Source organism: Phyllopteryx taeniolatus, chromosome 22 (genome assembly GCF_024500385.1).
Source record: "Phyllopteryx taeniolatus isolate TA_2022b chromosome 22, UOR_Ptae_1.2, whole genome shotgun sequence".
In the NCBI taxonomy this organism is placed as follows: domain Eukaryota; kingdom Metazoa; phylum Chordata; class Actinopteri; order Syngnathiformes; family Syngnathidae; genus Phyllopteryx; species Phyllopteryx taeniolatus.
This window is the reverse complement of record NC_084523.1, coordinates 8,658,664-8,674,563: the sequence shown is the minus strand read 5'-3', so window position 1 is coordinate 8,674,563 and position 15,900 is coordinate 8,658,664. Positions and strand designations below refer to the sequence as shown.

At 47.3% G+C, this 15,900-nt stretch overlaps 1 protein-coding gene across 8 annotated transcripts in view; it reads right to left on the bottom strand.

The window, feature by feature from the left end:
* Positions 1-294: 294 nt before the first annotated feature.
* The window catches only part of magi2a (membrane associated guanylate kinase, WW and PDZ domain containing 2a), a 66,468-nt gene continuing 50,862 nt past the window's right edge, over positions 295-15,900 (bottom strand). For 4 of the 8 annotated variants that reach the window (XM_061761923.1, XM_061761929.1, XM_061761930.1 and 1 more), the window contains 16 exons: positions 15,517-15,638; positions 14,614-14,889; positions 13,708-13,890; positions 11,703-12,305; positions 10,583-10,614; positions 8,836-9,070; positions 7,607-7,651; positions 7,411-7,526; positions 6,557-6,749; positions 5,945-6,175; positions 5,679-5,864; positions 5,359-5,572; positions 5,033-5,240; positions 4,800-4,952; positions 3,720-3,858; positions 295-2,232 (listed from right to left, as the gene is read on the bottom strand). In XM_061761923.1, coding sequence (XP_061617907.1) covers positions 1,871-2,232; positions 3,720-3,858; positions 4,800-4,952; positions 5,033-5,240; positions 5,359-5,572; positions 5,679-5,864; positions 5,945-6,175; positions 6,557-6,749; positions 7,411-7,526; positions 7,607-7,651; positions 8,836-9,070; positions 10,583-10,614; positions 11,703-12,305; positions 13,708-13,890; positions 14,614-14,889; positions 15,517-15,638 — 3,298 coding nt within the window. In that variant the 3' untranslated portion in view covers positions 295-1,870. Of the gene's footprint in view, positions 2,233-3,489; positions 3,579-3,719; positions 3,859-4,799; positions 4,953-5,032; positions 5,241-5,358; positions 5,573-5,678; positions 5,865-5,944; positions 6,176-6,556; positions 6,750-7,410; positions 7,527-7,606; positions 7,652-8,835; positions 9,071-10,582; positions 10,615-11,702; positions 12,306-13,707; positions 13,891-14,613; positions 14,890-15,516; positions 15,639-15,900 lie in introns of all 8 variants that reach the window. The other 4 variants (XM_061761925.1, XM_061761924.1, XM_061761928.1 and 1 more) reach the window with 4 other exon arrangements.

The window sequence follows — 15,900 nt, the reverse complement described above, 5'->3', positions numbered from 1 at the left end:
GCCGCCTGAGGGATCGAAGGTCACGGGCATTCAATGTTGGTTTTTCTACCCAATCATGGCACCCACCTGTTCCCAATTAGCCTGTTCACCTGTGGGATGTTCTAAACAGGTGTTTGATGAGCGTTCCTCAACTTTCTCAATCTTTTTTTCCACCTGTCCCAGCTTTCTGGAACAGGTTGCAGCCATAAAATTCAAAGTTCATGATTATTTGCTACAAAACAATCAAGTTGATCAGTTTGAACATTAAATATCTTGTCTTTGTAGTTTATTCAATTAAATATAGCTTGAACATGATTTGCAAATCATTGTATTCTGTTTTTATTCATGTTTAACACAACGTCCCAACTTCATTGGAATTGGGGTTGTAAATGAATACAAAAAAAAGGGGTTAGTAGAGCTTGTTGACGGTAAACCACAGGAGGAGAAAGAGGAAATTGCAAAAAGGAAACGTACATTGCACACGTCTTTGAAATAGGAATTTACAAAATCATTGCGACAAAAACAAGAAAATAAAAAAATAAACGTCGAACGCCATGAGGAAAGAGAAATGTGAGATGACACTGCCCTCCAGTGGCCATTCAGGCAAAAACAAGACATTTTCATTCTTTGCTCCCTCGTGTGGACAAATGTGGATACTACAACAATGCAAATGTCCTACAATGGCTCGTTTAGCCACTTTAATAATAACTGATTGCATTAAAATATGCCTTTTTTTGCACATAATTTAAGATTAAACATGGCGTATGGTGCAATAGAATAAGAAATCACAAACGTGAACAGAACAAAATTTGAAAATGTGCAAATTTAACGCTAACTTCCTAATATACACACAGGTGGGGGGGGGGGGCGGTTCCCACAAATGAAAATTAACTGCTGCTTTGAAACCCATCACCCCGGTTAATTCGGCACGTGACTGAACCTAAAAATTAATACATCAACATTTTTTAATGATGTTTTTCCGTGATTTGACAAGAAAGTTCACCATGTTTTCGCACAAAATAACTTCCCGCATTGCTTTGCTGTTGTTGTGTCAATGTTTGATTTTATTCATCAGAGTATCATACAAGATTTCGGGGAACTCCGCAAAAAGTTAATATCTTCATAGTGCTGCATTTTTCATTAATAAAAATAGTTGCTCCGCTTTCATACAAGCCTCGGTGACCACCAATAGAACACCGAGTCGTGTTTTTTCTTTTTTTTATAGTTTGTTTTACACTACACAGTGATTCTGAGCTGTGCGTTGTCAATACACACACACACACACACACGCACGCACACACGCACACACGTTTTGGTTTTTGTCGCCCAACAAAAGTGATGAAAAAGACAAAGACGCTTGCTTCTATGTTGTGCTTGATGGGCCCTTATCGCCGTGGCAACCGAGCGCGACCTCTCCCTCTTCGAAACACTGTTGTCGATACAGACTTGATTGTACAAAAAAATGCACAAGAGCAAAGCCGTTTTGGCACAGTTAAGGACCTGTGGGACATAAAAGCACACGAGCTCGTGACATAATCGAATTCACAGTACGTCATGTATGGTCGTCATGGTTACTAGCAGCCTTTTTAAAAACGTCTCCGCTCCTTCCTAAGGCACTCCATGCCCTCCTCGGCGTCGTTTCTCAGCCTTCTGTCTTATTTACACGGTGATTGTTGTTGGGCCCGCGCAGTCCGGTTAAGGCAAAGTCCGAGAAAATAGACCCCGTTGTGTCCGAGTTCTCATATAAAAAGCTGCTTACATTTGATTGCTTCTCAGTTCGGCTGATTTCTCCAAACAAAAGTGGATGAACGTCCAGTTTTTAAGGTGGAGGGTGTCCAATAACTTAGTCTGGAGTCAAATAAATAGAAGGAGGAGGAGCCCGGTCGATGGGTTATCTGCCTGACGTTCCCGCCCGCAGCGCGCTGGGAAGCTTGTCCGATCCGGGGATCTTCCAGGGCCCCGGAGAGACGGCGGACTTCCCGGCCGCCGATTCCCGCCCGGGCTCCGGGCCCGGCCCGCTCTTCCCGTTCGCATGCACAGCGGGAGTGGCGGGAAAGCCGCTTTCTCTGGGAATTCTCTCGGTGGAGCGTCCTCGCACGGCTCTGCGCTCCTCGCCCACGCGACCCTCGCGGGCGGACCTGCCGCCGTCGCTCCCGACGCTCGCCGCCGGCGCCGAAAGGCCGTCGGGCGGCGCGGCTACTTCCGGCAGGCTTGGAGAGGCTGAAGGGCGAGCGTCCCGTGTGGCGCCATTGTCTGGAAGAGACGCGGCACGGACGACGGGTCAGGAACGGCGAAAAAGAGCGGACCGCCACCACGGAAGCATGCCACTGCAACACCCGGCGTGCCGTGAAAATTCAACGCATGCCGCAGGGAAGCACTTCTAAGTACTGATGATCCCATCGATTCATCAGATAAAAACTAAACAAACACTTGTTGTTGCGGTCGCCACCCTCATGTTCTGCGCTATTATTTGCGACTTTGAGTGTGTGTGGCTTTAGAAGGCGGGGCCTGACCTGGTGAGTTGACGTGGGAGTCAGTGCGCGCAAGTTAGCGGCTCACTGGCTAACCATTAGCAAGTCTGCGTGTTGAGTGCCTCGTGTATGAACGCGCTCATTCCGTCTTTGTTTTCTTACCGTATGTTCAATAAAGCACCGAGTCTTCAAGTCATTCAATTCATCGTTTCAGCACGACTTCAAAGCCATGCGGCGGCGGCGGCGGCGACATCAACGCGAACATTAGCATCCATAAGTTTTAGCACAAGCAAGGCTGTACACACCTGTGTCTCCTTGAAGCTTAAACTCAAGGTTACTGCGGAAATGTTTGATACTCTGGCTCTTTCTTTGACGTGTAAACACACATTACCAAAGAAGTTGTCTGTATGCGGCCTTTAAATGTGTTGCCAAGGGAGTTGTGCGTTTCAAAATCATGTTAACACAGGAGCTGTGTGTCAACATGCGCCTGTGTCTCACTTTGGTTGGAGTTGTGTGTCTTAAGGATTGGGAGAAGTACATTGCTTTGTTTGTAGCATTAGCATGGCGAGCCCAGGGATGTCGGGAAATTGTCTACATTGCTGTTGATTTGTTTCGACGGTCAGCAACAGTTTGAATGCACGCTATCGACACCTGCAGGACTTAAGTGGTGTAGCCCGCCACTCGCTCCAGCCCGCCCGCGACCCTTGTGAGGATGAAGCGGTACAGAAAATGCATGGACGGATGATTCAAAAGGTGTGTCGCAATACTTATGTCCAAAAAAGCTCCTTTTTTGTTGTCTTTTGCTGGATGCACAAAAACACACACATGATGATGTAACACCACACAAGTGCATAGCATTAGTGCGCTAAAGTAACAACCAAAAACAAACATGATTTGCATAACTGTCTGGTATGCAAATAAGCACAGCGAGAGCTCGTTTCCTCATATTATTTGGCTTCGGAAGAGGCTCAAAATGTTAGGAACACACACAACACGACAGTGAGTGAGGAGAAGAAGAAGATTTGGCTCGGTCACAAACCGTGTCCTTGGGGTGCCCCATGAGGACGAAATAGGGGGCGCCATGCGTGTCACTTTTCATGCACATGGAGTGAGCGGAAGATACCATTCCTAAAGAGGGGGGGCGACAACCTAGAGCAATCAGTTAGTCACACCGCGGCGGTTAGCGGACCAGAGAGAGGACAGGATTAGCCACGAGCCCGTCGTCATCGGGGCGATGTTAGCCACAACGTAGATGCGATGCGGACTCACCGTACTCGGGGACCTGGCCCGTGCCCCGCTTTAGGAGGAGGCGCACCCGCCTGCCGCCCGACTTGATCAGCTCGATGGCGCGGCCGTGCGTCATGTCCCACGTGCTCTCACCGTTGATCTCGATGATCTGGTCGCCCACCTGACGGAACGTTTGGAGATTGTTTCTTTGTTTTTAAACCGAGCACTACAAATGACAAACTGAGGATTGGAGATTGGGTTTGACATGTTCCGTTTACACTTGGGCCAAATCTGGATCCAACTCACGTGACACTGCATACACACGGAATTTGTTTGAATTTTCTAGTATATGTAATATTTTCAGTTAGGATTATTATCCAAAGCTATTTCTATTGGGGATTTTTTAAAGTTTATAAATACCATTTATGAACATGTATGTTTATTACTATAAGAATTTCAAAAGATTAGAAAGATCAAAATATCAAAAACATGATTCTCTAACGCTTTACCCATTTTATGTTTTCTTTTTTTGCATTTGTATTTAACTTCTTTCATTTATTTTTCATGATTATTTTTGTGATTTATTTATGAATCATATTAATGTCCATTTCATGACTTATTGCTTGATTATGCACACAACAATGACCAATAATATTAAAACACAGCAGCTTCGTGTTTGAAAACAAGGATTTCTCAACGATTAATTCATTAATGCAAATGTACTGTACTTGCGTTAAATTCAACTGAACTGCGCTGGATGAAAGACAAAAAGTGAAAGCCGCGTTTATATATGCACAGTTTGAACATTTAATTCAGGGATTCTTTGGCATACCACTAGAGGGAGCCCATGTATCACTAGCGGTTCTCATACCGTACTGAGAATTGCTGATGTATTTTTCTTTTATTTGTTCTCCTGCTGGTCGACACATAGCATATATTAATATTAAAAAAAACATGGGATTTTTAGGGGGGTCATCTGTATGATGTCATTAATGAGAAATTCCTTGGAAGAACAAAAAATGCAGGAAGTTGCATTGAAACAAATTGTAGTCGATGAGCCCGCAACATTATGCAAATAAACAAAAACGTTCCCGCTTCGGCGTTTCGCGTCGTCGTCCGTACCCTCATCCTGCCGTTGCGTAACGCCGGGCCGTCCTCCGCCAGCCTGAGGACAAACAGATCCATCTTGTACTCCCGACCGCCGCGGATGCTGAAGCCGAAACCCTTGACGCTCTTCTCCAGCTCCACCGTGAAGAAGTCGAAGTCCTGCGAGAGCTGAGAACAAAGCGGCGACGTTCCCGCATGACGTCGGGGAGACGCGGAGTGACTCGCCGGTCCCGCTTCTTCTGGCTCACCTGCACCGGCGGCACCCGGTAGTCCGGGATGGCGAACTGCGGCCGGTAGTCCAAGAGGGGCGGGTGCCGGTAGTCCGGCGTGGGCGGCTGGCGGTAGTCGGCCACAGGGGGGTGCCGGTAGTCCACGGGCGGCTGACGGTAGTCGGTGAACGGCGGCTGGCGGACGTCCGGTTTCACGTCCTGTCGGGCTTTCACCTCTGATCTGTAACTGGGAACATTATACAAAAGTTAGAGTTGGACTTTAATCCTAAAAAAAAATAAAAATAAAATCATAAATTTAGTTTCTTGAATTGCTTCTAATGCATTTTCTCTGGCTTTCGTGATACCTCCCCTCGTTGGTGTACGTCTGCGTCGGGGGTGCAGGCAGCTGGCCGCTGCCGGGGCTGCGGTGGGCTTTGGCGTCGGACCGGCCCGACTCGGGGGCGCCCGGGCCGGGCTGCGAGCTGACGGCAGAGGGGAGCTGCGTCTTGGGACTCCGCTGCTGCGCCAGCGGGCTCTGCTTCTCCGGGGTGGGCGCCGACGGCGGGTGGCTCACTTCCGCTGGAAGATAATATATCAAATATATAGAGTATATCAAAACATCTATTTGATAAAGTAATACAACAGGTGGCGCTAAAAACCCATTTGAGCCAATCAGAAGTCTGACCTTCCTGCGGGATCATCCTCAGGGTGACGCTGAGGCCGGCGTCCTTGATGAGCTTGACGATGTCGCCGTGCGGCATGTTGACGATGGACTGGCCGTTGACGGCCAGGATGCGATCGCCCACCTTCATCTTGGCGCAGCGGTCGGCCGGGCTGCCCTCGATGATGCGCCCGATCCTGTGCGGCACCGCTGTCGGACGGGAAACGCGCGGGCGGGTCAGCGACCGCAATTCCGCGGGCCGTGCCCCGATACATGTGTCCGTGTCTTACGGTTGACGGAGGGCGCCTCGGGCCGGTTGAGCGAGCTGATGATGACGAACCCGAAGCCTTCGCTCTCCTTCCGGTGGATGAGGACGTCGCTGGGTTGGGCGGTCGTGGGCGACCCCCCGTCGGCGGGGGCGGCCACGCCGGCGCTGTTAGCGTACGTCAGGTCGCTGCGCGGCGAGCTGTGCTGCGTGGAAACCGAGCCCGAGTGGCGGCCGTTCTCCTGACAGGAGTCGCCTATAGGGGGATGTCAAGAGCCGACATTAACTCTTCGTATCGAAATATGGAAGCCATTTTGAGATTATTGTCACAATATCAATAAAAAAATACCAATGTGCTAGCTAAAAATTGTTTTTGTTTGTGTAGATTCGTAGTTAAAAATTTCGCTACCAGTATTAGGCTAACAAATTCTGTGACTTTTGAGTCTTTAAAAGGCGGGGCCAGGCCCGGTGAGTGACGTGGGTGTCAGCAAATGAAAGTGTAGATTTGACTCGCTCTTAACCGGCTAACCCGTTAGCCAGATCGCTGCGAAACTTCGAGGCAGAATTTTTGCTTTGACATTTTTTTCCGGAATCGAATGCTTCGGGTTATTCGATGCGCTAAATGAGCTCAACAAACCTGGGCCCTGCCTCCGCCTCCTGATGACCATGTTGACCTGTCCGTTGCGCGCCGCTCCGTGCATCAGGTCGATGACGTAGCGATGCGGCTTGCCCACCACGGGAACGCCGTCCACGAAGAGGAGCTCGTCGCCGGGCCGCAGACGCCCGTCCAGGTCCGCCGGGCTCTTCTCGATGATGGCGCCGATCAAGATCTGTCGGGCAAAACACAAAATGGACGGTTACGTACAGGAAGTCCGTTATTGACTACTTCCTGTCAAAAGCTGCGTGTAATGTCTGTTACAGCTGCTATTAACTCCGCATTAATTAAGATGGTTAGATCGCCTTGATCTACTATATTTAATACTCAATTTTTATCATCATCTACACAAGGCATCTCACCATTTTTTTTTCTATTTTTCAATTAAAAAAAAAAAAAGGATTCAGACAATTCAAAATAACATTTAAAAGTATTGAAAATATTACATTTGTTAAATTTGATCAGTATGTATACATTTAAATAAAAATAAAAAATAGAAAATAAAAACGTTATTACATATTTTTTCACATTTTTTTATTACTTAATATTTATATTAAACATTTATATATATTATGCTTTGTTATAAATATATTTTTTTTAAATGAAGGGAAATGACAAAACAATTAAAAATTAATTTGTTGAAATATCTCAAATAAAACATAAAATAATCAAAATAAGTATTATGACTTATTTAAAAAATACATTTCAATTAAAAAGTATTTGTTTAAATATTGTAATGACATATAACCAAACTATCCCTTAATATGTGTTATATATGTGAGAGTGTTTATGGAAATAAAAATAAAACGCGCACAAAACGGCACGGCCGTACGAGCCTTCTCACGTGTCTCCGGACTCACAGGCTGGCCCGCCTCGTCCCCGCCCAGGACCCTGAACCCGAAGCCGGACTTCTGCCGCCGCAAGTTCACCTCCATGTCCTGGTACTCCGACCCTGCCGGGTGACAATCGCACGCGGCGGCATTAGCGGCCCGCGGACGGAGCGTCCGTTTTGAATTGACGGAGGTACTCTACCCGAGGAGGAATCTGCGGGAAAAGTCGTCCTCGGGGGGCCCGATTCTGCACAGAAAAAGAGGCGAGTGTGCTCCGTGAACCGTAAATAAGTCACAAAGATTGTGGGAACCAGACGGGAGGGAAGGCCCTGCTCAGTATTAACATCAGCGCCATCAGCCATAAAAGTCAGGAAGTGCTTACAGTGGCTTAATGAGGTTGTCACTTGTTTATTGCGCGTAGGTAAAATCAGCTACCTGCCCGCACCAACTCAAATAAACTCCAGCGTTGACAAACCAAAAACCCAATCCGAGCGAAATCAAGATAAAACATTTTGCAGTGCCAAGTCACCTTTTTCCCGGAAAAAAACAACAACAAAAATCTCAAAGTCGTAAACCAAGGCACCGTGATACTCTGCACTACCTAGTGGGCAAATATGAAAATGACACCTTAGAATAATAATAATAACAACAACAACAAAATAGGATTCTGGCCTCAAAAGATCGTTCGTAGACGCCACAAATGCACACGAACGCTAATAAATCTTGCAAAGATCGACAAAAGCTAAGTTGTGTTGTCTTCGAAAATCGAAGCCCAAAAATGTTCCGATAAAAGAAATACATGACAATTCTTTTGACCTGTTATGTAAATGTACGCTCGGCGTCCCGTGATAAGACGTCATCATACGTTACGTACATACCAATTTCCAATTCAATGCTTTTTACACACAGATAGCCTGTTTTATTGTCCGAATTTGGCCACATGGGGGAGAAAAAGGTTTGGAATTGTGTCTCATTACACGTCGTTTGCGGAATTTAAGTACTTGTCAAGCTAGCTAAATATGAATTTAACTACCTAGTATAGACCGACTGCCATTTTAGTGCCTAACATTCATACGATTTTTCCATTCGTATCCGATTTGCATCCAATTATGATGAAGGCCTGATTCACATTGGAGGATGGCGAGGTAAATCAGATTTTTGACGATTGGAATTGAGTCACTTGCATAAATTCAGAAAGCTTGCTGGGCTAGCAAGGACAGGTTGGACTGCAGGGGAAAAGTCGGACATTTTACAAGCGAAGAAGTAGTTTCGGCATTTTATAATTCAGCGGTAAGATCATCATCTGTTGTTCACAGTGCTGATTGACAGCATTTAGGACGTAAACCTCCTCGGAGTCTATAAACCGAGTGTCAAAAGGAGGTCAATCGTTGTTTAGTGCCGCTTGTTTGTCATCCACCTGCAGGTACTTACGCCTACTCTCAAAGATTGTCCCGGACTTCTCATACAGGCCCAACGGCTCGGCTTCGGACAGCGTCAGAGCCTCGGGGGCCGAGTCCGGCACCGAGGCTCTGTGGAGGACTCGGTGCTGCCGTTTCGGGTGGTGGTTGCGGTTCGGGTAGGGGGCGCTGCGGGACATAACGGGGGCCGACAGGCAGGTCCGAGCCGGGCTGCTCGGGCCCCGGGGGGTCTCCCGCTGCTCCGACACCTGCAAAGCATAGCGGCAGCACCCAGGGGCCTTCTTTCAATCTTAAATATACTTCTTTATACGTCATTTTTGGACCTAATATGAATTCAAATTAACATTATATTTGCTTGAATCTACTGTAAATGTTACTATGGTTGAATATTTAAGCATAGCAACACATCATTTATTGTATTTCTTAATATCATGAAACTATAGTGGAATATTTTCCCACTGTATTGTTATCATTGGAACATTTTCAGATTTTCTTCTTCGGTTTCCAATTACTGTCTTTCCCATGGGATTATTTAGGGTTAATCTCATCAAATTAAAGTCAAACATTATGCTTGTTTGAAAATTAACGTTTTTTTTTTTCAATAAAAAAAAAAAAATTGGTAATTATATACCGGATTATATAAACAATTAATATTGGGGGAAAAAGGTCAGCAGCAGGGGCAAAATACTTCTGCTAGTAACTAAAAACAGAACTTTTTGTATCAAATCCTAATCATTGTTTTCCCGTTGCATTATTGTAATTAAATATATGAAATTTAAAAACAAATAAAAACATTTATTGTCCTACAGTATTGACTGTAACATTTTTGATTATTGTGATTATTCACGGTTTGTTATCACAGCAAAGCCAATACAAATGCTGTTTTTACATCAATGTAAATGTATTAATAAAATTGAAAAAGCCGCAAGGATATACTGCATTATTTCTTTTAAATTAATTCGATTTTTTTTTTTTTTTTTTTTTTTTTAAGTAAGCATTATTTTTGTAGCAAATCCGACTCACTTCTCAATTAATTTGGATGCAAATGTGACAGAGAGAGTGGAAGCCTAGAAGGTATGCAAGCTTATGAGTTGCGTTATTAAAACTGCTGTGTGGCCATGCAACAATATGTTTGTTATATTCCATAATGATGATTATTCGTGACATATCGTGCAGGTGCACCTAATGAAGCGTCGCGCCGGTGTCACATGATGTCATCGTTTAATGAGGACATGACAGTTTAGGATGAGCGGCGTGTGTGTGTGCGTGTGTGTGTGTGTGCGTGCATGCGTGCGTGACACTGGGTCCACGCCGAGCCGCCAGGCGCTAACATGACGAGACGAGAGGCGGCGTGACACCGAGCAGACGGCCCGAGATGACGCCGCAGGATGTGCGATAAGCGGGACGGAGGCGCATGTTTTTGTTTTGCCTACCAAACGTGCAAATATCATATTCGGAGATGATATGAACGGCGGCGAATATGGGAAAAAGTTATTTCAGGCAAAAATACGATCCACATGCCGCATCGATCTAGTACAAAATTGCGCGGCGATCGCCCATGTCGTTCTTTGCGAAATCCTGCTAGCGTCCCTGGCAGACGTAATAAAAAAGCGCAAGGGAGCAAATTGCTGCGAGCTCGGAAAAGACGAAAGTGAAGTGCGAGTAGAGTTAGTCAAACACGCTCCAGGTTTTCCTCCGTGGAAAAAAAAAAGCGAACAAACGAGCCAGCGGCGGCTCGAGCAGGCTGGCGTTTTTTTTACCTGCTTGCAGCTCTTCCGCGGCGAAAAGTGACCTGGAATGTAAATGCAAGAGAACAAACACACTTTTACACTTACAAAGATGGAAACTTGTTGCTATGGAGGCCAGACTATGCTTTAATTCTTACTTTTGTGTGCTACCAACTTCATCAACCAACAATTTCCAGCATAAGACACTAAGGAGCTTTAATTCTTACAAATGGATGCGACCGTTTTCATGAAGCAAAACAATCCTCAGCAGAAGACACTAAAAAAAAAAAAAACGACTTTAATTCTTACTACTCATGTTTGCGACCATCATGAACCAAACCAACAATCTTGAATGCAAAGATGCAAAGAAGATGCTTTAATTCTTACCACTCATGTACGGGACCACCTACCCGAATCAACAACGCGCAGCATAAAACACGGAGATGCTTTCATTCTTACAACTTACGTATGCATCATTAGCAGAAGACACTAAGACGCTTTGGTTCTTACCATTTCTACAGGCGACCATCTTAATGAACCGACAAACGAAGAAGATGCTTGCATTCTTGCAAGCAATGTACGTGCACCGGGCAAACCAAGCCAAGACCAAAACTATGGCGCTCAATCGGCAGTTGTGTGAGGGAAAAAAGGTGACTTTGCACTGCATTTATTCGCCACTGGGGTGTGGGGGGGGGCAGAAAAAAAACAAAACAAAAAACAAGCAGAGCGCAGTCTTAGCTTTTCAAATTGTAATTACGGGAAAATCAAATAATCATTCCATAACTGTGTCTAGTTAGGATAGAATGCAAAAAATAATGATGATTTTTTTGCATTCACAAGGGTTTCAATGATGATGAGCGAAAACAGCGGAAATAAAATGATTGCGCACTTGAAAAAGGACATTTTGATCCAAAACGGTGTGGTTAGCTAGACGTTTTTATAGGTTTTTTTTTTTTTTCCTAAAATCTTCACTTATGTGACACTTCACGATGCTAAAATGTCACATGCAACATTACCTGCAGCGTATTTAAGAGGCAGCTGACGCCGAACCTTCGGAACGGCTGAAAATGAATTCAAAATCGAACATCCTGGTGGCAGTCAAGTACTGTAAACGAGTCCTCCTGGGCACGGCGCCGCCTGCAGTCGCGCTTACCTGGCGCGGGTCTCTGCACCACCAGACACGTCTCGGTGCCCACGGCGCACTCCTTGAGCATCTCCACCACTTGGGCGTGCGTGAAGCCCAGCACCGCCTGCTTGTTGATCTCCACGATCAGGTCGCCCTCGCTGACCCCCGGGCACCCCCCGGACTCCAGAACCTGCTTGACGCGCTGCCCCGCGGCGCCGTCGGCGATGGTGAACCCGAAGCCGTCGCCGCCCTTCACCAGGGTCAGCGTCAGCAACTCGCCTTGAGATGCCACCGAGACGGCGTCCGGGGTGTCCAGGTGGGCGTCCGGCGGCCGCTGGTGATCCTGACTCGCGTCCGGGGCGAACCGGGCCGTGCGGGAGATGTAGTCCAGGTAGTTGTCGTAACCGGGGCGCCCGTTCGCCATGAGTGGGCGCTGCTCCACGATGCCCAGCGGGGAGATGATGGCGGCGCTGTTGGCGTCGTTGTCGTCGGGCTCGTAGGGCAGCGGGTAACCGCGACACAGCACCAGCGTCACGCTCTGCCCGATGGGCACCGACTGGAAGAGTTTGACCACGTCGGCGTGGGTGGTGCCCAGCACGCACACGTCATCGATGTATACGATCACGTCGCCTGCGCAACACGAGGACAAAGTTGATATTTGTCCGTGTTTGTGCTGTTACAACAAAACAGTAAGATCGTAATTTTGATACGCAAAATTTCAAATAACACCATGACAGTTTTTAATGACGAAAACTACCACTGTATTGTATCAAAACATAAAGGAAAATGTAAAAAAACTGGTTTTATCAAGTGTAATTACTGTAGGTATCGTAGTATTCATGTGTTGGATGTGTGGCTTCAAGGGGCGTGGCCTAGTAAGTGATGTCAGAAGGTCGGACTTGCTCCTTTTGTCATTTTGTGATTTAATTTTCACTTCACAAAAGAAGGTTACGGCGAATACTCTTGTAACTTTCGCTAACAACCCAGGCTACAGTTAGCTTCTCCCCGACATCGAAAGATCTTCGTCGCTTAGTCGAGATGTATCACTTCGAAATACTTCCGTGACGCCAATTTAACCACTTTCCTAGTAGGCAGGGCGTTGGCGCCATCGTGTACCGCGCATCACAGGGAGAGCAAAAAACCTATTTCGAATAGTTGAAGAGCCAATCACGAATCAGCAGGCGTTCACTGTACATGATGATCAGCTTTCTCAAGTAAATTTGCACGGAAAATAACTTATTTTGGTCTAAACGTCGTGTTTGTAGTGGCTGCGGCTAGTTGTCGTCTACGAGCCGCAAAAAAAAAGGAAAGTAACGCTCCCTCCTGTATTGATTAAAACACAAAGCATGCGCTTGCTGAATGACCTTCAGCGCACAGCCAACTCCAAAAGAGAGCGCGTCATAAAAGCAGCCGTTAAATATCTGTTTTACGCCGGCCAGGGACATCGGCGAAGGGAAAATGTCGCCGCTCTCTGACAGTTTGCCATCGAAGTACACTGTTTTTTGGGGTTTTTTTTTAAATCCCCTACCGCACTTTTTGCATTTGCATTCCCCGTCTCGCTGTGATTCCGCGTGTGTGTCATCATGCCGCTGTCATGCGGGAGGGAAGCAAATCAGCCGGAATAACGTTAGCGGGAATGTCACACCTCCGCAGCAGCACTTTGTGTTGTGTGCTAGCGTGGGCTACAAGAAGTAGGACGCCGCATCTGGTGAGGCGGGATGAGGATTGATGAGGGGGTTTTGCAGGAGACGGAGGCTTTGGTTTGGCCTTATTTGTTTTTTTCCTCGGGTGTTTGCGGGGGTGCGCCGCGCCTATGTAGGAAGGCTTAAAAAGTTGAGGAGTGACTACGCTAAATTAAATGGTGGTGGAGAGTAGGAAAATGGGGCTCATAAAGTCGTGATTCAAGGTGCAAAAGTGCAAAATTGGTGGCCAAATGTATTGGGACAGTCCACCTACTTGAAGTATAAAGTTGTGTCCCAATACTTTTGTCCATGTCCAACATAATACATTCCCGCGTCAGGCCATTTCCTACCTGTGGCCATCTTGGCGTCGGCGGCGGCCGGCCCCTCGGGTATGACGCTCTTCACCTGCAGGAACTCGTCGGGCTCGTCGCCGCCGATGATGGTGAAGCCGAAGCCCATGTTGCTCTTGTGCAGCGCCGTGGACAGGAAGCTGCCTTTCAGCTGCGTGGGGTCGCGCGTGAACAGCGGCTTCTCTGCGAAGGGGCGGGAAACGGAACACAGCTGTTACACAACCCCAAAAAAAACGGCTCCGCATTTGACAGGATTGGATCGAAGGGTCTTCAAAGCCGGTGCGGGTCGGGGGAAAAGCTCGCCCAAAAGGTCAGAATACTGGCAGGGAACGCGGGTGTGGATGACTCGTGCTCCTCCAAGGAATGTTGGCGGCCAGGAAGAGGTGCAGTGGAGGAGGAGGGGTGGCGGTCGGGTGGGGGGGGTCACATCCGGAAGTAGCGTGAATTCAGCCAATGGCATGCTGTCAATCAGGGAAGAGTTCCATTGAGGGAAGAAGACTTTGGGACCATTTGGGAAAGGAGATAAGCGGCGGGATGGCTCACTTCCTGTCACATCCGCCTCAACGGGAAGCCGGAGCTAGCATGACAAATGAATAATCTTGCAGCTGTACATATTGTATCTATTTGGTGATGCACATTTGGACTATTTAGTTTTTTCATCCAATTGCTGCCGACTACTCTTGCTGCTGTTCGCCTTCAATTATGGACATATATTAGTATCCATTGACTCACATACAGTTATTGACAGGTTTTTTTTTTTAATTTCACCTCATACAACGCTGCTAACTATTGTTGCTGCTAGCTCACTTCCTGTCACACGTGCCTCAATGGGAAGCAGTCGCTAGCACGGCAAGTCGAAAAGGAGCGCCGCATTCTGCCGCCTTGGTCGCCGCTCGACCTACTTACTGACGAAACGGCACAAAGGAGAGGGGCTACGGTGGGCACGCGGGTGGCGGCGGTGGTGTTGATGGTGGTGGTGGTGGCGGGGGCTCATGTTGATCCGCCGGGTCAGCACGTGGCGCAACGGGGAGACGTCGGCGGCGGCGAAAGGTGAGGCCGGGCGCCGTGCCGCGGGCGGCGAGCGGGACGACAGATCGGTCAGGCTGCGGCAGCGCTCCGGCGCCAGGCCCGGGTGGACGGCGGAGGATCTGGGGAGGGTGGCACGGGGGCCGCCATCTTGTACTGACGTTTGGAGGGGACGAAAGGGCGGAAGAGAGAGAGCCTCACTCGGATGTGTTGCCACGGAGACGGGCAATGCCATCCCGTCATTGCCGCTTCAGTGAAGTCAACAAGTGGAGAGTCATGGTTAAAACACATTCCCTGCCATTGACGGCTTTAGAAGTTAAATATCCATGTTAACTGGGAAGGCTGGCAGTGAATGAGTTAAAAGGACACGAAAAAGACACTTCATTAGGTACACCAATCTAATGCAGAGTGGTTGCACAAGTATGTAGACTCGTATTACATAAGGGCAAAAATATTGGGACCTTCTACCTACAGGTAAAGTGTACCATCACAGTACAGTTTGAGTATTTATTGATCCGTGTAGTTTACTGACTATGTTTGCTGCAGTTCTGGATATACAGTATTTATTTATGAACAGTTTGACTATTTATCGATGCATGTACAGATTTTTTTATGCGATAAACAATGCTTCTGACTATTCTCGCTACTGTTGTCACAAACACGCACAGGTGTACCTAATGAAGAGGCTTGTGGGTGTAAGTCCCTTCAGAGGATTTATTGCTGCTGCAATAAAAATCCATATTTCCACGGATGAATAAGCGCTAGAGGATGGCAGCTGATTACCTCTGAAGATGGCGGGAAGCGGGAGCGAGGAGAGCCCCTGACTTTGCATCTGCTGCTCCTGCTGGAGTCGCCTCTTGGCCTCCAGAACCGGATTCTCAAACTGGGTCCTCCTGTTTATGTGGCTACAATATGACAACAACAAAAATAAAATCGTTTCATATTTTCACCCTGGCGAAGCTCTGCCCTGACAGATCCCGACGAGTCGTTGCGCGGCGGGCTCCTCTCTCGCTATGATTAATTAAATGGCCCGCCGCCACGTTACGTAAGCGAGCCGCAGAACGGGCTTGGCGAGGGGCGGGAAAGAAAGAAAATAGATTTTTATTTTGGTTGTGAAATATGTCTGATGAGCAAAAGTCTGAGCTGTCCCGTTGAGTGCCTTTGATG